General features: G+C 45.1%; 1 protein-coding gene across 2 annotated transcripts in view; it reads left to right on the forward strand.

Moving 5' to 3' along the window:
* Window positions 1–15,347: 15,347 nt before the first annotated feature.
* The window catches only part of LIMS1 (LIM zinc finger domain containing 1), a gene marked incomplete at both ends in the record, with an annotated part of 35,298 nt that continues 26,619 nt past the window's right edge, over window positions 15,348–24,026 (forward strand). For both annotated transcript variants that reach the window (XM_082014135.1, XM_082014134.1), the window contains one exon: window positions 15,348–15,454. In XM_082014135.1, coding sequence (XP_081870261.1) covers window positions 15,348–15,454 — 107 coding nt within the window. The remainder of the gene's footprint in view (window positions 15,455–24,026) is intronic.

Genomic DNA, 24,026 nt, shown 5'->3' on the forward strand with positions numbered 1-24,026 from the left:
GACCAGTCAGTGCGCGACCGCTGAATTCTCTTCAAAGGGCTGGCGCACTGTAAGAACGATGCGTTGGGCGTTACCTCATTTCCCCTTTCAAGTAACCCCAGGGACGGGGGAGACCGTTAATGAAACCCTGGCGGTGAATGGAGCCAGAACCAGCCTGAAATGTGTAAGTAATTTCTCACAGGAGATTTGTCTTTTGGTCCTTTTGTACACAGGCATAACCTTCCAGTGTGCATGTTGTTTGTTTCTTTTCTCTGGCTGTCACTGTTCCTGTTTAATCCTTAAAGATAATAATATGCAATAATAACAGTGAGGAAAAATGCTTTTCTTAACGTTGATGTCAAATATAGTGTGATATGATTTCTGTAATATTTTGACTTAATACTATGTGCATGGTGCCAGCAGTAGTACTGAATGATTCAGAGACTGCTGTAATGCTCATTAGGGATGCTTTTTCAGAGCTCATGTAAGGGGCCCCAGAAGACGTGCAGAAGAGTGAACACAGTATTTATATGTGAAAACGGTGGCAAAAATAGGCTGCTGGAGAATTAAAGCTTGGTCAGCCTAACTTTGAACCCTAGCAAGGCATGAATGCAAATAACAGTCAATATATAAGCACCTACTGAGTAGTACAGTGTTAAAAAAAGCAGTGTGTATTTCTAAGAACAGATTGTTTCAAAGCAGCCAATTTTCCAACTCTGACAGATGAGCGTGCCTCGTAAGCTGAAGGAAGGGAATAAACGAGGTGTATCTGCTGATACTGTCTCGCACAAATTTTTATAAGCCAAAAAGAGAAAGAGGCTCTAGTATTAGAGCCACGGTGATTAACTTTGCTGGAGCACAAGCCTTGCGGGTTCTCTTCCTCTGTGTATCCACTCCTCCTCTCTTGCCACTGGTTCGTTTGCAGCTCTAGACCATTCACAGAAGTGCTGCTGCTGCCGCCTCCCGTCCTTCATCTTCCCCTTGCAAGCTGTGTTAGTTCGGGCTCAGTGCTAGGTTTCACTGCTGTTGGCCTCATTTAGTAGAAAAGCATATGGCAGTTTGGAACTAATAGTCTGGGTGAAATTGCCAGAAAGGAGGTGTGCAGCTGCTTGGAAAGAAGCATTTGGGCAGGAATTCTTGTTTGGATACTGAGTCACAAACAGGACCCCCCTACCGGGACCTTCCTGGCAGCACTGTGCAGGGGTTCCTCCTTTTCCACTTGCATTCAATGACTTGGTCAGTGACCTGGATGCTGGAGCTGAAAGTTGGCTTACGAACTTGCAGGTGTCCTTGACTTGGAGGAACCTTGGGGAACACAGAAGATGAATTCAAAATTGTCTTGGCAGGCTGGAGACAGGATCCGTGATGAAGAAATTGAAATTTCACAAAGAAAGAGAAGTGCTAAGAGTTGTAGTCATAAAGGAGAATTCAGATGGCCATGGGCTGGGACATTTGGAGGCTGTATTGAAAAGACTTAGCATGTTTTATGATGTGCTTGCACAGAAAAACAGATCTTGTTTTGGAAACAGTATGTGTAAAATACAAAGGAGGGTCGACCTAGATTTTTTGAAGAGACTGTGTATTCACTACTGAAAGAGCCTGAGAGCCGATGTCCTGCCAGAGGAGGATAACAGAGAAGCCTTCTTAAAGCCAAAGTACTTGAAGAAAGTACTTGGAAAGAGTGCAGTAGCCACTGGTTGGTCCATGCTGCTTTACTGAAATCTAGGAACAGAGTTACGTCCATGGATGTCAAATCTATGTAAGTTAATGTGTCTGTAGTCTCTGTAAGTGAAAGAGGAGAAATATGATAGCTGGGGAATTAGGATCACTTTTCTCTCAGAAACAGCATTTCTTCCTTCCATGTTGTGCTCTTCTGCCAGAAAGGAGATGGGTACAATGGGTAGGTGGGTGAAGTCAGAGGTCCCAAAATGGGACCCCTGCCCTGGCATACCCTTGATATGTGTGCGTCATTTTAGGATGAGAAGTGCCTACGGCTGTGGGGTCTGCATGTGATGGGGTATGCGTGTCTCCCTGCATGTCAGGATGCAGACTACAAGGAACCACCCAGACACACTGGGCAATATGTAGCCCTGCTGTTTGTCTTCCCCTCCTTATGGGAACTGCAGAGGAGGCGGTCAGAGAGGATGGCAGGGATGATTTCTTCCCTTTCTGGCCCTGAAGATCCTGGGTTTAGGATCTGGTCGATGTGGCATTAGACTCTTCAGTAACCAGGACCATGGGCAGACCCAAAGTAGATGAACATTAATGCCTTTGGGATTCAAAAAGTAACTGGTGAGTAGTGTTTATTGGTTTTGAGCAAATTGCATTGTTTAACTGCTAAAGAAGAGAAACGACACTTTTTTTTCTTCCAGCAGTACAGCAGCAGAAAGGTCAAACCTTTCTGCTGTTAGTCCTAAGCATGTTAGAGGAGAAGAAGCTTTTGACAGCTCCCAACATCAAATACTTCCTCCGATGGGCTTCTGCGTCTCCAGTCCCACAGTGGAGCAGGTTTGTCATCTGCTTGTACCTGGCACTCGAGTCCCTGCCGTCTGCTCCTGCTCTGTTCAGCTGGGCCCAGGAGAGGACACTCGGCGAGAGCGAGTCTAGCTGTGGCGCTGATGTTTCCCATCACTTCTTGGTGAGGGTCCCTCAGCCAAGCAGCGCAGCTTGTCCCAGAGCATCGCTCCAGGCCTGTCTCAGGTGTAGTAATAGCGCTTTTTCAAAAGTTGTGTTTAAATAGTGCAGTGAGTTCAAGAGGAAAGAAATGACTGTCTGTCCTCTTGTCAGTTGAGAACAAGATACTTCTTTTTATTGGTGCCATTTCATACAATCATGGAATAGTTTGGGTTGGAAGGGACCTTTAAAGGTCATCTAGTCCAACCCCCCTGCCATGAGCAGGGACATCTTCAACTAGATCAGGTTGCTCAGAGCCCCATCCAGCCTGACCTGGAATGTTGCCAGGGATGAGGCAGCTACCACTCTCTGGGCAACCTGGGCCAGTGGTTCACCACCCTCATCGTAAAAAAACTTCTCCCTTATTTGAATGGCTGCGATTTTGATTTCTTGCCTGGACCTGAGTCAGGCTGGTTCAGAGTTCCAGCGTTGATTTAAGTGAATTTGCTGTTAGCTTTTGGTGACCTAGGGTTAGCTGCTTTGAACGGCAGCTTTGATGACGCTGAAAGGAAGGACTGCAGGGGAAACCCAGGGCCTTTTTTATTTTAGTTTCCCCTTTCCTTCTTTTGAACAGGCTGCACCTTTACAGTTTGGTGATTTGTGTGGACAGCGGTGGGCCTGGCAGGAGGGCGGTGCATGCATGCTCGGCAGCACATTTCGGGAGCGGGTGGTGTTGTGAAGAGGTGCCTGCTCCTGAGGGGACGTGTCTGCCCATCCTGTGCCGGCCGTTCCAGCGCAGGACGCCCACGCTGAGGGAACATCTTGCTGTTGCTGGAACGGAGAGATGCGTCTTGCCTCTTGCTCTGTCGTGCTGAGTATGGCGGTCACTGGTCCTTTGCTCTGCACTAGCTGCATTCATGAACCCACTCCCCCAAAAAACCCAGTCTTCTGCTGGTTTGGCAGGCCGCGTCGGCTGGGAGGGCTGTTGTGAGAGCAAGAGATGGTCTAAAGGAGGGTGCTGGTCCTTGCAGCTGGGGGGGAGGTGAGGAGGGAGTGTGGTGGTGGGGGAAGGAAGAGCGATGGAAGGAGAGAAAAGGAACTAAACTTTGCCCTTTCAGTGGTGGCAAGCTCCTGGGTCGGCTCAGTCACCTCGTGCATACACCCTCAGCAAACTGGAACAGCTGAGGCATGAGTACGTGTTTACTTCTGCTTATTTTGCTCCGGGAATGGTGATCTCATGGGGTGGCGAGGCAGACAGCTGCAGGGTGTGACTGTCTGGCCTCACAACGAGGGTGGTGAACCACTGGTGCAGGTTGCCCAGAGAGGTGGTAGATGCCCCATCCCTGGCAACATTCCAGGTCAGGTTTGACGGGGCTCTGAGCAACCTGGTCTAGTTGAAGATGTCCCTGCTCATGGCAGGGGGGGTTGAACTAGATGACCTTAAAAGGTCCCTTCCAACCCAAAGATTCTATACTATGATTCTCCCCCAGCTCCTGGCAATGTGGGCATCTCAAAGATCACCTTGCGTAGGACTACTTCAGCTGCCTGAAGCAGGGAGAAGGACATAGACCTGGCCAGGAGCTGCAGAGCATTGAGCATCCTGAAGCAGCCCTGGGGATCTGTCTCCATCTGCGTGCCGCTGTTCTGGTTCATTGTGGCCTGCTAGAGTAGCAAAGGAAAATGCGATGGGAAATGCGGGTCTGAAGCAATGGTTCTCTCCCATAGTCAACCTTTGCTTGACAACACTGGTCATGATTAGCCCAGATCTAGTCCCTCTGTTCTACCTCGAGAGCTTCATCATCACTGCAGAGCCACGGCTGCCGATCCCATCTTCTGCCAATGCTGGAAGCCCTGGCACCAGGACCAAGCTGACGGGCTTGGCATGTGACTTAGTCTAGAGCTGTTCATGTGGCTTTGTACTGCACTTCCCCTAATGCCCGGTCCAACGACCGCAGACCGCAGTGATCTGGCAGCGCTTATGAGCATGGTCTCTGCAGGGCTGGCCTTGTCCTGCTCTCATCGGCCCTAATTTTGTTCACATTTTCTATTAGCACAGTTCTTTTGGAAAACAGGTTGGTGATACGATAGGGTCAACTACTGCGAAGTGAACAAAACTGAAAAACATAGTTTAGCTAGGCCAAACTGGTTAATAAATGACTCAAACGTGCTTTAGAAAGTGTTAATTGAAGAGTTAATGCTTGTTTTCCTAGTTCCCTTTTAACAGATGCTTATTGGCATTCTCCTTGAGGTCTTGCAGCTTTTACAGTCACGATGAATCAACAGACTGACCTTGCCTTCCGATGAAAGTATAACTGCCGACATATGAGCCATATATGAAATAAAATGCATTGCAATACCAAGCGAGGCCTCTCTTCATTCTGTACGGCAACTGGTTTATTGTGATTTTCTTCATCCTTGAGGACAAACTGCTGTTACCTTGACGTTTGCCACGTTATTTTGAGAGACAAAGCTGTAGTGTGTTCTTTCTTCTAGGTTAGTAATTGTCCAGCAATAAGTTTAATACAACTTTGCTGATGTTTTTGTACTTGAAGGGCCTTTGCAGGAAGAGATAACAAGTTCAAATGAGCAAGCACTATGTGGCAGTATGGGAAACAGCAGCTTGGAAAGATAACTTACATTGTTAATTTGTCCACAGAAAAGGGTTAGCGATAAAGTTAAGTGGCCTGAAGGCAGAAACAGAAGGAGCAAGCAGCAGGATGTAGAGGAACATGGTGGAGAAAGGACAGCAAATGAGGCTCTGTTGGTACAGAATAGCATTATTTGGTGCATATGGTGAAAGCAGGTAAGAAGCGTTAATGAGATGCATGTGCACTTTCTGCCAAAAATCTTGTAAGGAGGCCCTAGGAGGCAAGCTATCGTGCACCAGACTTCACCAAGATGCATTGAAATAATGTTGCAGGTAAATACACTACAGTGCACTAAGTACAGTTTTAAATATCGGAATAGAGAAGATTTCCACGTTGCCTTTACATTTTACAGGGTCACTGTAAAATGCCAGCATAAATGCTGTGTCTCAGAACAGCACATCAGTTTCTCAAATGCTGACGAAGATCTGGAGCTGACCCTGCTCAGTTTCGCAGCTTTGGAGCATGGAAGACAAGTAGTCATGTTTTTACATGATGTATTTGCTTTTAAGTTCTGTTTGCTAAAACAAGTGCTAGGTTGAAGAGGGCAGGAATGTTAGTCGTCTTGTCCATAAACAGACAAGTGAATAAATACCCTTCTGAGTGATCAAGAAGAAAATAGCCATGTTCTTTAATTCCTTTATAAACTCTATAAGCTACTTTGCCACCCCTGTCATCCATGAGTAGTTCAATAATGTTAGGAGGGTTTAGATATTTGTGATTGCTGCTTTAACCTGCAAAGGATTGCCTGGGACCTTTGAAGGGGCATGGAAGGGATTCAGATCGCTTTAGGAAAACTTGAGTTTGTGCCTCTGTCCGCACAAGAGGGATGCAGATCAGCTCTTGTTTGGTCGTGCAGGTTGATGACCCTAACCTGCTCTAGGAGACGATGGTTATTTTCTGTTCCCAGTTACTCCTTGCCCTGTGCTGAGGTTGTCAGAGATGGCAGTGGTCTTCCAGGAGATGGAGAGTGAAACTGGCTGCCTTTGTCTCAGAGAAGAAAATCAGCTTTCTCAGCAGGTGGGAGGGTGGGGAGAGAAGGTCTTCCCCCTCCCTTTGGCATTGACAGAGGTGCTTGCCGTGGGGTGGCCCTGTGCGACTGTTCACTGCTCACTGGTGACTCCAGGGGTTGTTCTTCCCCGGCAGGGACCTGTCACACTTGTTGTATGGGGTTATGTGCACAGAGTTGTTGCCTGTTCCTCCTCTCTTTGTCCCCACAATAATCCTGTAAAAAGCCCCAGATGAAGGTATACCTCCGGAGGGACTGAGTTGTCACAGTCATCTTCAGTCCCTGGAATATCAGGAAATTTATAAGATGGAAACACCTCAATGATCCGAAGAAATGGATCTACAGCTGTTGGCTCTTCCCTCTCCAGGTTTTTGTGGTTTTGTCATTTAAAAAATACTGATGGTATAACTAAAGCTGTACCCTTTCCTGTGGGGCTTTGCTTACTTCTCTCTCCTTGGTGGTTTTGTGGTAGAGGATTGATGTGACACAATTTGTGGAGCCGAACTGTGAATTTTGATGGACTACCCCTCTTCTTTACAGCGTCACATTTTTGCAGAGTGAAAGAAGGAAGTGGTTTGCTAAGTGACTTTTTTTAAAATTTTATCACAACTACCAGTAATAACCACAGGGAGAATGTGCAAACAGTGAGTGTTCAATGTAAAGCTATGTAAGGGCTATTAATTGCGAAGCTGCTGCCAGCGAGACTACACCCTGCCAGTAAGTGTCCACCTAGTTGCTTGGGCTGAGGGGGTCTGGCTGTTGCGGCTGCCTAAATGCAGGTTATGCTGCTTTCCAAGCCGACGGCATGGCAACGAATTGTACGGTCTTTTAGCCATTTGTGGGGAAATTCTTATGAGCAGGAGCCATGCATGGGAACGTTGATAAATGGAGTTAGGAAGAGGATGGATAATAGTTTTGCTTGCTGGGTTTTATTACTACTGAAAGCCAGTGGCACCAGTAACAGAGCTTTGAGCAAAGTCCTTCATCGTTCTTGAAATGTGTACAAGCATCCTGGTATTCCCAGTATTTTTTTATCCATTGTTCATCTGGAGTGTTTTTAGGGGCACTTTTTTGCTCCCACTGAGAACAGAGGTTTCATGGTCGGTTTGAAGATACCCCTGTTGCTGATGCGTGGTTTTGAGCAATTGGGATAACTGGCAGTGCTGATTTGGCAGAAGAAGAGGACACAGAGTAATTGAATGCAAAAGTATAATTCCTGTGGAAGGAATAGTTTTGTCCCACCTGTTGCAGAAATTCTATCACTTCTGGTCTTTTATGTTCTGAAGTCAGTTACTTTTCCAGTGAAGCAAGCCTTCTACGGTAGGGCAGCTGTGCTTTTTCGGTTTAAGGCTTTTGCTGTAATTTAAGAATCTCAAGTGTGTTTTTCATGTGCTTTAAAATATTATGAAAAATCCATATGAGAAAGTGTTTATTTCTTGTGCTGAATCCAAAAGTAATTTTTGCAGCTTTAAGGGGAGGGTGGTGGTGTTTCCGGTTTACATTATTCTGAAATTTCAGGATTAATTAATTTTGTTTCCTTCACACTGTGAATTTCTTTTTCGGTATGGATTTTTCTATATGGATGCACATTACAAGTTTTAATAACTTTGAAAACAAAATGTATGTAATTTGAAAATTAAGATTTTTTTGAGTGGCTGAAAATTGCACCTTGCCTGTGTTTCTTAAGTCTTTACAAGTATTCAGCTTTATTTTGCTAGACACATGAGCTACTTTGTATGTTCTGCATTAGAAAGTACATTACTTTTTACACGAAAACCATCATACTATTAGTCTCTGACCTTTTAAAGGTGACATGGTTGGTTCATTACTAAAGTGATAACCTCTAAGAAACCACTGCTTTCTACCTTTCTTGGAAATGCTGGTCAGAGTATAGGTGACTCTGTGATATCATAGAATCTTTGGGTTGGAAGGGACCTTTACAGGTAATCTAGCCCAACCCCACTGCAGTGAGCAGGGACATCTTCAACTAGATCCGGTTGCTCAGAGCCCCGTCCAACCTGACCTGGAATGTTGCCAGGGATGGGGCATCTGCCACTCCTCTGGGCAACCTGTGCCAGTGGTTCACCACCCTCATCATAAAAAATTTCTTCCTTCTATCTAGTCTAAATCTGCCCTCTTTTAGTTTAAAACCATGACCCCTTGTCCTATCGCTACAGGCCCTGCTAACAAGTCTGTCCCCATCTTTCTTATAGGCCCCCTTTAAGTACTGGAAGGCTGCAAGAAGGTCTCCCTGGAGCCTTTTCTTTTCCAGGCTGAACAACCCCAACCCTCTCAGCATGTCCTCATAGGAGAGGTGTTCCATCCCTTTCAGGGTCTTTGTGGCCCTCCTCTGGACCCATTCCAACAGGTCCATGTCTTTTCTGTGCTGATGGCATGAGGGATATGCTCACAGATGCACAGCCAAGATCCTTGCTTCCTCTGGACTGCTAAATTGAACATCCCTCGCCATTCAGCTCATCTTTCTTCTTACACCAGTACCACTCAAGGGTGCCAGGACCCTCTTGGGAGCCGAGGGTTGGGTTTTCCTTCTAAAACCCCAGCACTTGCAGACATAAATTAGTATGACCTACTGCTTGGCAGCCACATTTGTTTGCATGCCATGAGGTGGTGGTGCTTTCAAGCATGTGCATGTCGTTGGGGTCACTGGCACCTCTTCCACCCTTTGCCAGGGGAGCACGCCATCTTCTGTCCTTGGCAGTTTCATTCCAGTGTAAAGAACACTAAACCTTGATGAGATGGTTTCTTTCTTTCTCTGCTTTTCTTTCTCTACTTGCAATGTAGCGTTAGTCATTTGAAAATTATTTGTGAAATGGAAATCAAAAGGGCCAGGAGAATAATTGCTGAGCAGTCAACAGAGGAAGCAGTTTATAGGCCGCGGTGGTTTTGTTTGCATTTATTTAACCCTGATGAGTGGTATTTTGGAAAAAAATGAAGACTTCCCAATACTCCTATTCCTTCAGTGAAAGGGCAAAGTCAGGCTGGGGCCTGTTTTGAGATCTCCCACTAGCTCTCCAGCAAAACGAGGTCTCAGCGGTTGCCTGTCTGGATCAGCTCAATCAGCTTTTCTGTAGCCCTGGAAGGGCTCGATGGCTTTCAGGGCACAAACCTGGCTGTCAGTGCAGGTAATTCCCCGGGGTATCTGGAGCAGCAGGTCTCTGGGCAGTTTCCTTCATTTGCCACCCATTTTCAGGTTCTGCTTTGGTCTTTTTATTTTTATTTTTTTTGCCTTGGAGGCATCCTCAGTCTTTCGTAGCATCTACTGGGGGACTTTTCATCACCCAGTAAGCCAGCTGTTACCAGGGGCTTTTTAGCCCCGTTTCCAAGGGCATTTTGTCCCATTACAATAGAGTAAACATTCTGAATATATCTATTTACAGCAGTAGCATGGAAGTAGAAGACAACTTGTTTAAAAATAAGATTTTTCAGTCTTCTTTTTCAGACTTAGGTCTTCATGCTTCATAAACAAAGAGCTTAAATGTAGAACGTGTATTTCTGACTGGGCTTGAAAATCTCTTTTGGGAAGAGGCTTTTAATTCTAAGGCAGTAAAAATTACTCTGAAGGGAAGGGGAAGGTCCCGTATCCAGAAATGAGGATAGGGAATTGCTTGTGTGCCTTACCTGTGTTTTTCCACATGTTCTAGGCTATGAAGATTAATCTAAACCCCGAATTTGCTGGCCTTAAATCCTCCCTTCCCCTATATTTTTGGTGTGGGTTTTTTTTTTTTCCTTTTTTCTTTTCTAAGATGTTTATCCCATGGAGTTCAGGGTCCATGTGAGTCCATCTTAAAGCTTCAACTGCTTGCCAGCTTGTTAGTCACTCTTTTTTTTTTAAAGAAGCTTATTGTAAATGGCAGGACAAAACTGATTCATGCTGCGTCATGTGGTTTCTTCTTCACACACCTACTCATGCATTGATCATCCCCTGATTAACAGCATAAAATTCTAGCTATACTGCTAACCTGCATCTTCAGCTGCCGGTTTGTCATTCCTCTCCACTCTCAGCTTGGCCCCAGTCTGAATTTTTAAAGCATATGTGGGTTAATCCGTACCTCTCTCTGGTTGTGGAGAGAAATACTGGCACCGAGAATTAAGGCAGCGTTTTCCCAGTAGAGGGGGGTATTGTAAAGCTCAGCTGAGGTAGGGTTCCACTTGCTGGAGAAAAATGTGCCTTTTATAGGATTTTTTTTTTTTTTTCTGAATTTTAGGAATTCATGGGGCAGCATGTGCAGAGAGCTCGGAGGAGGCAGCCAAAAGACCTTGCTCCACGTTCGTGTAGACAGAAGATTTTCCCATGCTTGCTTTTGTATCTTATTATTATTATTATTGGAGTAGAATAGTTGGAATGAGAGCAAGGACCTCTGCCTTGCCTCACCGAAACCTCAAGGGCCACTTGCGGTGGAAGAGGCGATGCCTTTGGTACTGCCAGGGCAAGGAGGGACCCCCATGCTCACCACAGCAGCCTCCCTGCCTTTCCTCTGCCGCCTCAAATCCCAAAGGACTTTGGTGGGTTGAGTGCGTCGCTGCTCTGAAGGGTGTTGAACACACCATCATGTGTCTTTTTTAACTTTCTATTGTCCTGGATGGATGGCAGGGACATGCATCCGTGGAAGAGGTTTAAAAAACCCCCAGCAACTACCGTTAAATTGCAGCAAACGTGTTTGGTCAGTTGGAGCATATGGACATAAATCCATAGTGCTGCTTTGCAGTGTCCACATAGATAGTTCGAGTGCCTCAGTACTTAGCCTAATCTGCAGATTAAATACGAATGCTTCAGGATTGATTGATTGCTAAGTGGAACAGGACAAGAAACATCAAAACAGACGTTGGAGCCACATTAGACAAGGAAGGAAATGTGTAATTAATTGTTTCACTCTTTGAATCAACAGTTTAGGCTTCTGTGAAGCTTTGAAATTTTTTCTTAGAGGTTCATGTCCTTAGATTTGTGGCTTGATTCCTCTCTGCTCATTTCCTTTTATCACCACCTGCCCTAGCAGGGACCCAAGGCATGGTACGCTATTCCTTGAAACCCAAACCCGTCAGTGGGGACTCGCCTCGGCAGCCGAAGTCAGAGAGGCGTGAAGCTTCATCTGCGGTCGGCACATCAGTTGAATGCTTCGGGGGTTCTCACAAAACTGATGGAAGGATTATTGCCGCCTGCCTTTGCTTGCTCCAGCGAGTCCTGTGCATTCCCACTGACGTACAAGCCTTTTCCTTGGCTTTAAAGAGTGTTTTTTTTCCAGACCTTGCGAGAAATAGTAGAAAACCAATGCTCTTGGACACATTCCTCTGGAGACTCACCCAGTGATAAGTTGGGCGAGCGATGAGGGATGGAGAAACGTGCTCCCTCACTGCAGCCACATTTTAACTCTGTGCTCGCTACGGGCACTGTTCTTATAACTTACACTGTTCTTATAACTTATACTGTTCTTATAATGCTCTTCTGATTATTTTTTTGACCATTTATGCTGTCCTGAAAACAGCTTTTTCTATCACTTTGAAAATCTTCCAACTAAATTTAATTGAAATTTGGTGATTTCTTTAAAGTTTAAAAAAACCCAACCAAACAAAAACAAGAATGTGCCACTGGAGTGGAAGAAAGATCAGTCACATCGATAAAGGCTTCTCTGTGTGGAATGAGAGCGCTAAAACTTTGTCTTTTCTGGCTTCTGTAGTTAACATGCATTCTCTGTAAATACAGACTCCTAAAGAAATGTACTAAATTTGAAGTACCTGGCATTTTTTGTTATTCCTAAATTCAACGGCATGGTTTCCAGCATCATGGATTAGTGTTCACATCCCTTTGAACATAGTGAAAAGTAACCAGACATAACCTGTCTGTCTTAAAAGATTTTTACATTGCAAAAATTCTGCTGCATACCTACAGTCATCAGAACAATAGTCCTTTCACAGAAATTTAAGAGAGAGCAGTTCAGGCCTGGTATATCAAGATAAACGCTTTGTAGGACTGCAATGAAAACTCAAGCATGAGCCTTGTCCCATGTAATAAAAAGTTATTTATTGCTTGGGATGAATGAAGGACTGCATAGTTTCTGTCTAGGTTCCACCTTTTGCAGCTTAGACATAGGCGAATATTTTTGTGTAATAAAATACTGCTGATACCATGCTTATCCATCAGATTGCAGTAGCAATGTTAGCTTTCTCTGGGGGTGGGAGGAAGGTCGGTTACGTGAGTGAAGAGGCACGCACTAGAAAATGAAGAGTGAACCTTCAAAGTGCAGGACATAAAAGAAGTCTGCGTGTTATTGGTAATAAGAAAAGCTGTGGTAACTTGGCCGGTCCTCAAAAATTCTCATGGAATGTGGAAGGTCCAAATGGTCTCATCCCATGCGAGAAGAATGTAATCTCTCAAAACAGGAATTATAAACAGCAGATAGGGGCTGGAAGGTAAAGGGGGGTGTGGGGAGTATGAGGCACTCGCTGGGGAAGTTCTTCCTGCAGAGCTAGGTCCATCTGAGTTGCTTTCTGGCAACCTTTAAGCGAGTTAGTGGAGAAATACCATTTGCATTCTCCAACATCTCACCAAAAATGCCCATACGACATGTATTTGCTATTCAGAACTTAAGGTTCAGCTGTTTGAGTAATTTCAGATTTGAGGCCTCGTCTCTCGTCAGTATTGGTGGAGGATCCCACAGGGCAGAAAAGGAGTCCAGTTTGGATTTCTTCATGTAGAAAGCTTTTGGCTTGTCCTTAGGTCCTCCAAGAAAGTGTTTTCTAAATCAGCTTAGACCCCTGTAGGAGTTCGCTGAAGAAGCCTGTGAAATAATGATGCTGTGGAGGTGACTCGCAGGTCTATTTTAAAAAAGCTAACCATCTTGCCCTCCTTTATATTGAGGTGGATTTGATCTCTACAACAAACAATGCATTTTTGTGTCTGGACTTCTTGTATTCCTTAAATTTATGTGCTCTGTCTGGTGGCATTGATTTTAAATTTTAATAATACCAGTTTGGTGCAGCTGTGGTTTCTGAGCGCATTATAGTAAAAGTCATTGTGCCATGGGCTGTCCAAGTAGAGCAGCCGTTCATGCAGATACACATGAATTTTAATGCTATGTACTTCACACTAACGCAACTTGCAGCAAAATGAGTGAAGAGTTGTCCCTTAATTTTTGATAGATTCATGTCGTGATTAATACAAAACTATTCACTGAAGAGACTGCTACTGTAGTGGATAAAAAATTATGAACAAATCTGTACGTAACAGTTCAATTTCGTTAGTTTACAAAGAGGTTTTTCACAGCAAAAAAATCTACCCCATCTTCACTTTTTAGATTATTATTTTCTGAAATTGATTGTTTGGACAAATATAAATTATCGGTAGACTAATATTTAAAGCACAGTAAAAACTGTTGGTAATGTATAAAAGCTGCTGTGCCATGGGCATCTGTCATCTGCCATCCTTAACCTCCGCTCATAACAGCATTAACTTTTCATTGAATCGCTGACTGACTGACTGCAGGGATTCGGCGTTTAATTATGGTTGAGTTTATCCTACTGTGTACTGCGAAACGATTTTAAATACTTCGTTTGAAACTGGAATGCAGCGTGTTTAGGCAAATATCGTGACTGTTCTGTCTTTTATTTTCTGAGAACATGAGCTCGGATGTATAGCTCCTGTTGACATTTCGGTGTGTGCAACCTAACATCATATAAATCACTTTGAATTTCTCCAACCATTATCTATTATCTGGCATGTTATGTGATTCCTTTTCCAAAATAATTTCTGTTATTTTTCCATTGTGTGATGTTTTATATTATCTGTTGATGACATTCCAGACTGAAGCACATTGATAGTACTATATAAAATTACTGTGCTTGTGTTCAGTCTGGTAATCCTGACAAAATTGCTGTCATGTGATGTACTCAGTATTATATATGTTAAGCTTTTCTCCATTACAAGCAATCAAAAATACTCTCATATGTATTCTGCTACAAAATAAACACTTTAATAACTAACTATGAAATTCATACCACATAGAATTTGTTTCTTATCCTAGTCAAAGCAGTCCTTGCAAATTGTTAGATTTCTCGGCTTTTATTAAATGCAAGTTTATTTAAAAAAGACATCCTCCCTGAGTCCTAACATAGAAGTAGAAACTCATGAATTACGCTTTTGTTTATACATGCCAACGATAATGTCAGAGAAATTGTAAAAATTTTTCAAAAAGTGATAAGCTTTTTTGAAGCCTCCCTTTAAGCTGAAATGAAGAGTTTTGTTACTAAAAAATTACTAAGTGAGATCAGACACAGAGCTTGCAATCCCTGCTAATCACCTTCCTGCCTTACAGGAAACCTTAAGCACTTTCATTCCTGTTTTACAGTTAGACAGGACACTCCATCACTGCATAATGTGACATATAGTTACGGTGGTTGTGTTTTGATAGCTGAGAGTAGGAAGAAAATTGCATCACAGTTTTCGTCTGATTTTCAGGATGTGTGGAAAAGAGCGATGTCTGACAAGCACACCCCAAAAGAGTGTTTTAACTGAAGTTACTTTGCCGCACGCTTTGCGGCATTAAATCTCCCTGCCGGAGTTCGCTCACGTGCTTGAGTATCTCTGAATTTTCATAGCGCTGCTAATGACTGACTTCTTGTCATAAATTGTAGCGGGAAAGAGTTAACGCCTCATTGCAGCCCTGGAGATTTTTAGCTAGTTGCAGCGGGCGCTGGGAGAGGACACGGCAGAGTCGCTCCTGTCCGGGCAGCGGGAGTTTGAAGAAAGCTGGAGGGAAGCCGGTGAGCTTGTCGTAGGCATCCCTTAGGTGTGATCAAGTGATAAAGGAAATGTGGTGCCCTTCGGGAGGGTGTGTACCTATGGGAAACAGGAAGCCGAGCCGCGGCCGCCTGCCTGCCCTGCCTGCCTGCCCTGCCTGCAGAGGTTGGTAGCTCCGGCGGGCGCAGGTGTGCCGACACGCTGCCGAGCCTCTTCTCGCCAGGCGTCTTGGCAGGCGTGCTCCTCGGCAGCAACATCTGGAAGAAGTGGTGGTGGGGGGGAACCCAACCCAAAGCCAAAACACCCCCCCCCCCCTTAAAAAAACCAGCCAACCTCCAGGTAGAGAAATATGACGGCCTTGCAGCTGAAAGAGCTGTCACACTCAGGTCTGTACAGGAGGAGACGGGATCGCCCAGAGAGCGTGGGACTGCCCGGGTCACACGAAGAGAAACTGAGGTGAGTGTGAGTGGACGGGTACGGCCGGCGTGCCGAGCCCCTCTCGGCAGCCTGCTTGCTTTGGTGGTTTCAGCAGACAAAATGCAAACATGGCTCTGGAAAGTCACTGCAAAACACTTGCGTCGAGAAGCAGTCCTCAGGACTGCTTAGCACTACGGAAAAAACCTCAAAGGAGTGATAACAGGAGCCATATGGTGACCTTGTGGGTTTTGGCGGTGGTGTGACTCCCTTCCCTGGCTCTGGGAAGGGCAAATGTTAGCCAGTGGTTGCTTCTGGATCCCTTCTGACAGCCAGCACTTGCAAGCAAATAACTTTCCACAGCCTGACAACTTTGGTGGGTCTGGTTTGAAGTCAGATTTGGGTCACCCGGGCGCTGTGGGTTGTGCTGCTTCTCCGGGGTCTTGGTGGCTGGTTTTGCTGCTGCGGAGGGGCTGGGGCGGCTCCTGGGCTCTGGCTTTCTTCATGGGGGGTTCTTTGTTGTGAGAAGGGCTTTAGACAAAAGAATGCAGCAGGACCACTTAGCTTGACCTTACCCAGGAAGGGTGGCCAAAAATCTGAAAGCCATATAATGTCCGGGGTTATCTTCCTGATGCTGTGTGCCTTTTGAAAGAGCAACGGCAAATTTTCAAAAAGCCTCTTTCACATCTTTCAAAAAGTTTGGAGCAGGGAGATTAAAGAATTGTTTGAAACCTGAGTAAGTGCAGACACCAAAAAAAAAAAGTAGTGAAAAAGCAAAGTTTTTTTTCCAAGTGGGCTCGGTGTGAAAGCAATCTGTTCACGCTTCAAACTCCTCCGAAAAGGATCCTTGTGTAAACACTAACAAAAGCTCAGTGGAGAGGAAGAACTTCCTATCTCCCAATGCCTGCTCTCTGATTGTATTTTTAGATTATTTTTCCTTGGTGGTGGTTGTGCATCGGAGTGCTGTGTAATTTAAAAGGTTTTTGTCACTGCGCTTTCATTACCTGAGTTAGCGATTTCTGAAGGATGGGTATTCAGATTTGGAGGATTTACCCTTTTGTTATAACTAAGCACCTTAATTAAAAATTATTGTAGCAAAATGTATGATTGCAACCTGCTGAGATTATTTGCCATGAGATATCAGAAATATCAGATCAGTTCTAGGAATGTATTAACTTTCGGGTTTGGTATGTGTGCTTGGTATCTATTTATAGTATTAATTCTGAATTGATTTCCTAGTTTGATTTCTAATAGCATCAGCAGTATATATTACACTCATGAGACTATAGATGGAAGGATAATCAGACTTAGAGATGTGCAGAGATTCTTGGCTTTTTATGTTCGCTTTCTTTTATACAAAACTAGCAATGAGGAGCAATGGATCTTGCTAGGGAAGAGAAAGCTGTTTTTTAAAGCATATACATAAAATTGAGTGCTAGCTCTCTACAGTTGTGTTGTTCTTTCCCTTATATGCATGTCCAAGATGGGAATGACGCCCTTTGTGGGCTGGGTGGAGGGAAGGGGTTGTCTATACCAGTATAAGTCTAGGTGTTTTGATGCTTTCTTGTGCTTCTTCCGGTTAAAGATGAAATACGTGAAACAGGGATGAGTCCTGAGAAATAAAATGTGGGTGGAGGAAATAGCAGACCAGGGGATTAGGAATGAGCTGAGTGAAGGGTGTTGGAGGTACAAGAAGGTGAGCAGAGCGTGGTCAGATGATACTCCTAGAGCAGGGCGACAACTCGTACCTACAGACAGAGCTTCTCTTGTATTTGCTAATAGCTTAAGCTGATTCTTATTCAAACTAAACCTTGTTCCTTCCTAACCCATTTTGTGGTATTTCAGTGTGTTGCTAGGCAGCCTTATTTGTCATTTTTACTGCATTCTCCATGTCAAAAGGCTATGATATTGTAAATACAAAATAATGACATAACAACAGGGCAAAGAGCAATCGGGAATGAAGAGAAAAATTTCTTTAGTTTTCTAAAACTGGAAATGTCTAGCTTTTTTCATGTGCTCTCCCCGGTGACCATGTATGACTTTAACAAAGGGCAATTTTAATTTTTCTTTCTTTTTTTAAATACAGAAATTCTCACAGGATACCCTGAGGATATTGGCATCCCAAGTACATTTTGGCCTGTCCTTAGCAAGTACTTTCAGAGTATCTAGAGCCCACAAGGAAGACAAGAGTTTTCTTTTATGTCTGCTAAATATAGCTTGCCATCCTCCATGGCTTTGCAGTGCCCTCCTGTAGTTTCTTTCTCCAGTTCTTTGTTCTAGTGCCTTTGTATTTCATTTTACATACATATTAATCCACATGTGTTAAATAATATCAGCCCTCAAGGAACAGTTCACTGAAAGCTGCTTTCTCAGTTGAAGTGCCATATTTTTCTAATCCTGGGCCAAAATGTACTTGGGATGCCAATGTCCTCGGGGTATCCTGTGAGAATTTCTGTATTTAAAAAAAAAAAAAAGAAAAATTAAAATTGCCCTTTGTTAAAGTTGTACATGATATCTGCCAGTTTTCATTTTACATCCTTTTACACCTTACCCCAGTATGAGATTTCTCTCTCTTGCCCTTTTTGAGGTCTGTATCTCCTTTGGTAGCAGTTTCCTGGGATCTAGGCTGAGGTGTTCCTCTGGTAAGGCACAAAACAGCACTAAGTAACCCAATGGACAGCCGTTCACACCCCTTCACCTTGGGTTCAGGGTGTCTTGGACTGCCTTTGCACTGCTGCTGCAACAAGCCCCACTGTAATTGTGGCTCCTGGGTCCGGCCATCACAGCAGAAGCCAGATGCTGCTTGGTAGGACGGGCTTGTGTGGCCGCAAACTGCGGTGGAGAGCGAACCAAGTGTTGGTCAGCACTGCAAAGCAGCTCAGGGGGCTTGGTGCTGATGTTCTGCCTTTGCTCTTTCCTGGGAATGTCAGTGTCATTTGTACCTTGTGGTGGGTTGACCCTGGCTGGACACCAGGTGCCCCCCAAGCCGCTCTGTCACTGCCCTCCTCGGCTGGGCAGGGGGAGAATGTAAGGGCAGGCTCGTGGGTGGAGGTAAGGGCAGGGAGAGATCACTCAGCAGTTACCGTCACCGGCAAAACAGACTCGACTTGGGGAAATCGGCTTAATTTATTACCAATCAAACCAGGGTAGGGTAATGAGAAATAAAACCAAATCTTAAAACCACCTTCCCCCCACCCCTCCCTTCTGCCCGGGCTCAACTTCATGTCAAATTTTCTCCACCTCCTCCCCCCGAGCGGCACAGGGGGACGGGGAATGGGGGTTGTGGTCAGTTCATCACACGTTGCTTCTGCCGCTCCTTCCTCCTCAAGGGGAGGACTCCTCACACCCTGCCCTGCTCCAGCGTGGTCTCCCTCCCATGGGAGACAGTCCTCCATGGACTTCTCCAACATGAGTCCTTCCCACAGGCTGCAGTTGAACTTCACGAACTGCTCCAGCCTGGGTCCCCCCATGGGTGCCATCCTTCAGGAACAGGCTGCTCCAGCCTGGGTTCCCCGTGGGGTCACAAGTCCTGCCAGCAACCCTGCTCCAGCCTGGGCTCCTCTCCCCATGGGGCCACAGGCCCTGCCAGGAGCCGGCTCCAGCGTGGGCTTCCCACAGGGTCACAGCCTCCTTCGGGCATCCCCCTGCTCCGGCGTGGGGCCCTCCCCGGGTGCAGGTGGAGATCTGCTCCAGCGTGGAGCTCCATGGCTGCAGAGGCACAGCCGGCCTCGCCATGGGCTTCCCCAGGGGCTGCCGGGGAACCTCTGCTCCGGCGCCTGGAGCCCCTCCTGCCCCTCCTGCTGCCCTGCCCTGGGGGCTGCGGAGCTGCTGCTCTCACACATTCTCACCCCTCTCTCCCGCTGCAGTCGCTGTTTGGTTTTCCCCCTTCTTAACTCTGTCACCCCAGAGGCGCTGCCGCCGTCGCTGATGGGCTCGGCCTTGGCCAGCGGCGGGTCCGTCTTGGAGCCGGCGGGTGTTGGCTGTGTCGGACACAGGGGAAGCTTCTGGCAGCTTCTCACAGAAGCCGCCCCTGGTGCCCCCAGCTACCAAACCTTGCCACGCAAACACAATACGTACCTAAAACACCTGAGATCACTAATAATTTGGGCACTGTGAAACAGTGTACTGGAACTCTTAAAGGTATATAGAGCATTACAATGTATCACATAGATCTTATTTTCCAGGAACCAAAATTTCTTGAAACAATTATCTTTATGGTATAAAAATAATTTCCTGTGTTGACATAACTTCATGATAGGTCATGTGCCATGGGACTCCGAGCTCCACAACAGGAAGGCGAGCTTCAGCTTCTGCATGTGTCCACTGATATCACTTCAGCCAGAGGTTTGACCCCCATCATTGTCTTCCAGATCTGCTGTTCAGTTTATGATGAGTCAGTCTTTACACACATTTGCCTCAGACTTTTGCAGGAAAGACCGTAGGAATAACTTGGCTCTTTCCATTGGGTTTCGTGGCTTGTCAGCTTTCCATTTACATTAGAAGCTCCTAAATAAATGTTTAAATTTAACAGACTCTCTCCAAACAACTCTTGCTCTAGCAAGTAGGTGCCGGGTCATCTTGAGGGGAAGTCATCTCACGCAGCTGTGGGGCCTGATTTGCAAGCAGCAGAGCTTTGCTCATTTTGCCCACCCAGTCACTGTGATTCCTCATCCTGCTGTGGAAAGGGTTTGACACCTTGCATCACAGCCACTGCTCTGCTGCAGTTTACAGCCTGGTGCTCATCACTAGCTCAAAATCTGCCGCAGCTACCTCAACATTGCAGGTGGTACAGTGTGGTGGTTGAGCAACTGAGCTGTCCCACCGGCAGCAGTGAGGACCTGAGAGGGCTGTGGAAGAGCATCAGAGTCCATCCAGTTGAGAAGAGCGATAGCATTTCAAGGGAAGCCTCCCATAGCCATAAACAGCAAGCCCTAAGCCAGGCTCAACTGAGATGACGACTGGGATGGCAGGGTAGGATTCATCCCCTTGTTTTAGAATTCTATCCTGGGGTGGAGTGAGTTGCCCTCCCAGGGAGCCTCTCTTGTCCCTTCTACCCCACCTCCTCCTGGTGTAACCCATGCCTAGGTTTTCCCATCAGCTGCAGTGAGGTGAAAGGAGTCCCAGCCCTTGTCCTGACAGCAGAGCCCGTTGATGAGGGTGGGAACTTTGTCTTCTCTTTCTACCTCTTCCACTCCATGTATCACTTAACAAACTTCATAACCTCTCTGGGAGCCTTTTAGTCTGCTATTACTCGGTTAATCTGCTGTGCTTGGTTTAGACCTCCTCTGGAGTAGGGATGCTGAATGCATCCCTCTCTTCCCCTGCTTGAGCTAGGCTCACCGGTGGGTAGACCTTAGCTACGCAGGATGCTCCCCAGGTGCAGAGGGCTGCCCGGCACCTCCGTCTCCCCTGGCTGCAGCAGATGCAACAGTCATTGAACTAGATGCAACCTGAGAAACCCGCTTTTCAGAATGGAGGGGAAAAGTTGTTCTTTTCCAGCTATATTGATTTGGTGGGAAAAAAATGACATCTCTGATAAATCTGGTCTTTAGAAATGGCATGTAAAAAATTCTGACTGTATGCTGAGCTCTTCTTTCTTGCTTTTCTTAGCAAACAGGATGTGAAGGAAATTGTATACATACATTTAAGATTAATCATTAAGAGTCACTTAACAGTAGCAGTATGCTTGCTATTTTTGCTCTTTGCCCTTCTCATCTCATGGCCTTTGTAAAATGATTCCTTTAAAAAACTTGATGCTATTAATTTCCAAAGCTCAATACAAGGTACTGGGAAAAGCAGGGGCAATTCTCTTTTTGGTTTTTTTTGACAATTACACTTAAAATGAATTTGATCAAAGTGTTGTCCATAGCTCTCTTTTAAAGTTCATATGGGTTCAAATGTAAACGACTTTTGAGGAGCTTCGTCTCAAGTTTTTACCAAACAGTAAATTTCAGTATTTCCAAGAAATAATCGCGGGCAAGCTTCAGTTGGTGGCTGTCAGCTACTCAGATAGTTCACTGCTCTGTTCTCTTGTGCAGAAAGTACCATAGATGTTTTCCATGTTAATAGTTTTAAAGTATCTGCCTTCCCTTTGCACTCTGCTGCTGAAGCTGATGGGCACATCTGGGTGAGTAGGTGCAGGCAAACTTCTGCTGGGTCCGTTCAGGCTCCCGCCTGCCTCTGCACACTGACTCCAGGCTGCAAGGCATGTGGATGTGCCCCAAAATTTCACGCACAAAGACTCCCTCGCAGATGAAATAGGAGACATAAGCACATTCTTACGTCCCACTGAGCCTTGGGGGGATAGGCTCTGCACAGCAAAGCTCGTAGGTGAGTATAAAAAGAACCAAATGAATAAAATCCCCAAAACATCGGCAATGCGGTAGGGCTGAGTGCCTCCCTTTCTTCATGATGTACAGCATTTGGGAGTTGTGGGAGGTCACAAATCTCTTCAGCCTGCCATCAAAAACCCATGTGTAGCAGCCAGCCAAGGTGTGCAGCTGTTTCCAGCCGCACGTCCTCCCTCGAGACCTCCTACTCTTAGGTGGGAGAGAAGGACATCCTGGTTGGAGACTGTCTGGAGAAGCAGGGACCCTGTTGGGTTTTCAGATGCCTCAGGGTACTGAGGGCAGGGAAAGGCAGAAAGAAAAGATCTGTCTGCATCTGAAAGCATTCTTAAATTTGATTTCCACTGGTAACATTTCTTAATAGCATCACAAATGTTAATATTTATATAACTGCTTTCTGTATGTAGATGCTTCACTTGCTCAAAATGCCAGCGTCAGCAAGTAAAGCAGTAATTATTCAATACATTGGTAAAAAAAGAGACTAATTTATTAAACCAGGAAGAGCTTGAAAACAGATGTTAAACCACAAAAAAATTACACTTTGTCATTTGTTGCGGTTAGAAATGCTGCTGGAATAGTAGAGAGTCAGGACCTAGAAATACTTATTTGAATCAGATGCTTGGGAACTCTTGATTAAAAAACACTTTGGCTCATCTGATGGGTGCTCTAATTGAAGAGAGGATTTGTCCATGTAAACCTAACACTGAATTATTATTATTATTAATTATAGTAACTTCCAGCCAGCAAAAATATGCTTCATGGTTATATTTTAATGTTGCGATACTCAGAGTTTGTGTTGAGCCTTAGTTTGAGGTATCCAAATGACTAGAGGCTTTACTTTTCATTTGTGCTGCTTTTTCATTGCTGCAGGGGTTAAAATAACATGAGGAACACACCCTTTTTTCTTGCCTTCTCTCTCACCCCTTGTCTCCTGCATTGCATAATAGCTCCTAAGCGATTTTCTTTGACTCGCTCACCCTGACTATCACCTCCCGTGACTCCAAATGACCGGAGGTAGCTGCTTGCATAACAGGAACCCAAGCAATTACTACTGTTCTTCTTACACTTGCCTTGTTGTAATAATCTATGATTTCAGTAAATTGTTAAGCTTCAATGACTATAGCAGTTAGGATTTTCATTGCTCTTTCTTACAGGATTAACTGTCTAAAGATAAGCTGTAGGTTTCTTTTTTTGCTTTTGTTTTCATGTGTTTTGATAGCACCACATCAGAGGTGCTACACAGAAAATGTACTGTGATTGCTCATTATTCTTCATTATAATTAAGCTCTCCTTTGAATGCAGTCTGTCACACTGAAGTGAATTTACGCACAGAAGTATTCTGCAGAGGAGAGAAAAACTTAAACTATGTCAATGTCACCACTTAATAAAAATTACCAACTTGCAGACATCAGGTAGAACAAGCTTAAAAGCTGTTAAGTTTGGGTTCCTTTTCTGTTTTAATTTTTTTTTTTCCTGTGGTCTCTGAGCTGTTCTAGAAAGTGCAAAGCTAACGACAGGGTGTCCTTGAGAGGACCGTGGGCCTTTTATGTCGTACTGTCCAGACATGGGAGTAGCTCCAGCTTGCCAAGTATGTTGCCTCTGACAATGGCCAAAAGCCGATGCCTGTGGAGGGAGGTATAAGGCAAGAGTGGGCCTTTTACAGGATTTCCCGTGGTGGTAATCCCAGTTTGCTGCCAGCTGTGGCTCAGGGACTTCCTGTAGAGTTTGTGATATTCACTGTCATATTCGTTTTTTACCTTCGGTCTTGCCTCGCGCCCAGGAATCTCAGGGCATTTTCCCAAACATAAGTGATGCTCTGGGTTTTCCTGTGTATTATCTGATGCTGTAGTGCACATGGTTGGGTGTTCGTTTTTTCTTTGCTTGGTTTGTCATAGCAGCTTTAGGCTTTATTCAGTTTCCATCTTTGTATCTGCCAGCTTGGTAGAAACTTCTGATTTTAGGTAGTTCCTGGTAGCATTCTGAAATGATGGTTTCGTATATAATGCTCTGTAAGCACTGTTCTTGGATGTCACTGCTCAGCTTTGCCAGCGGATTGTAAGTCACCCTGTGATGTGTCTTTATATATCAAGGAGATGAAGCTTCATGATCTTTTGGAGCCTTTTGTCCAACAAAAGGAATTTGGTTTATGACTTTTGTGACATATTTCCCTGTAGCTTTTCTGCTTTTTCTATCATCTCCTCCAATGGCCATGATGGAGCTAGAAGAAAATTAATTAAAAACTATTGGCCTCAAAGGAAGTAACATAT

Source organism: Phaethon aethereus (genome assembly GCF_964289735.1).
Source record: "Phaethon aethereus genome assembly, chromosome: 1".
In the NCBI taxonomy this organism is placed as follows: domain Eukaryota; kingdom Metazoa; phylum Chordata; class Aves; order Phaethontiformes; family Phaethontidae; genus Phaethon; species Phaethon aethereus.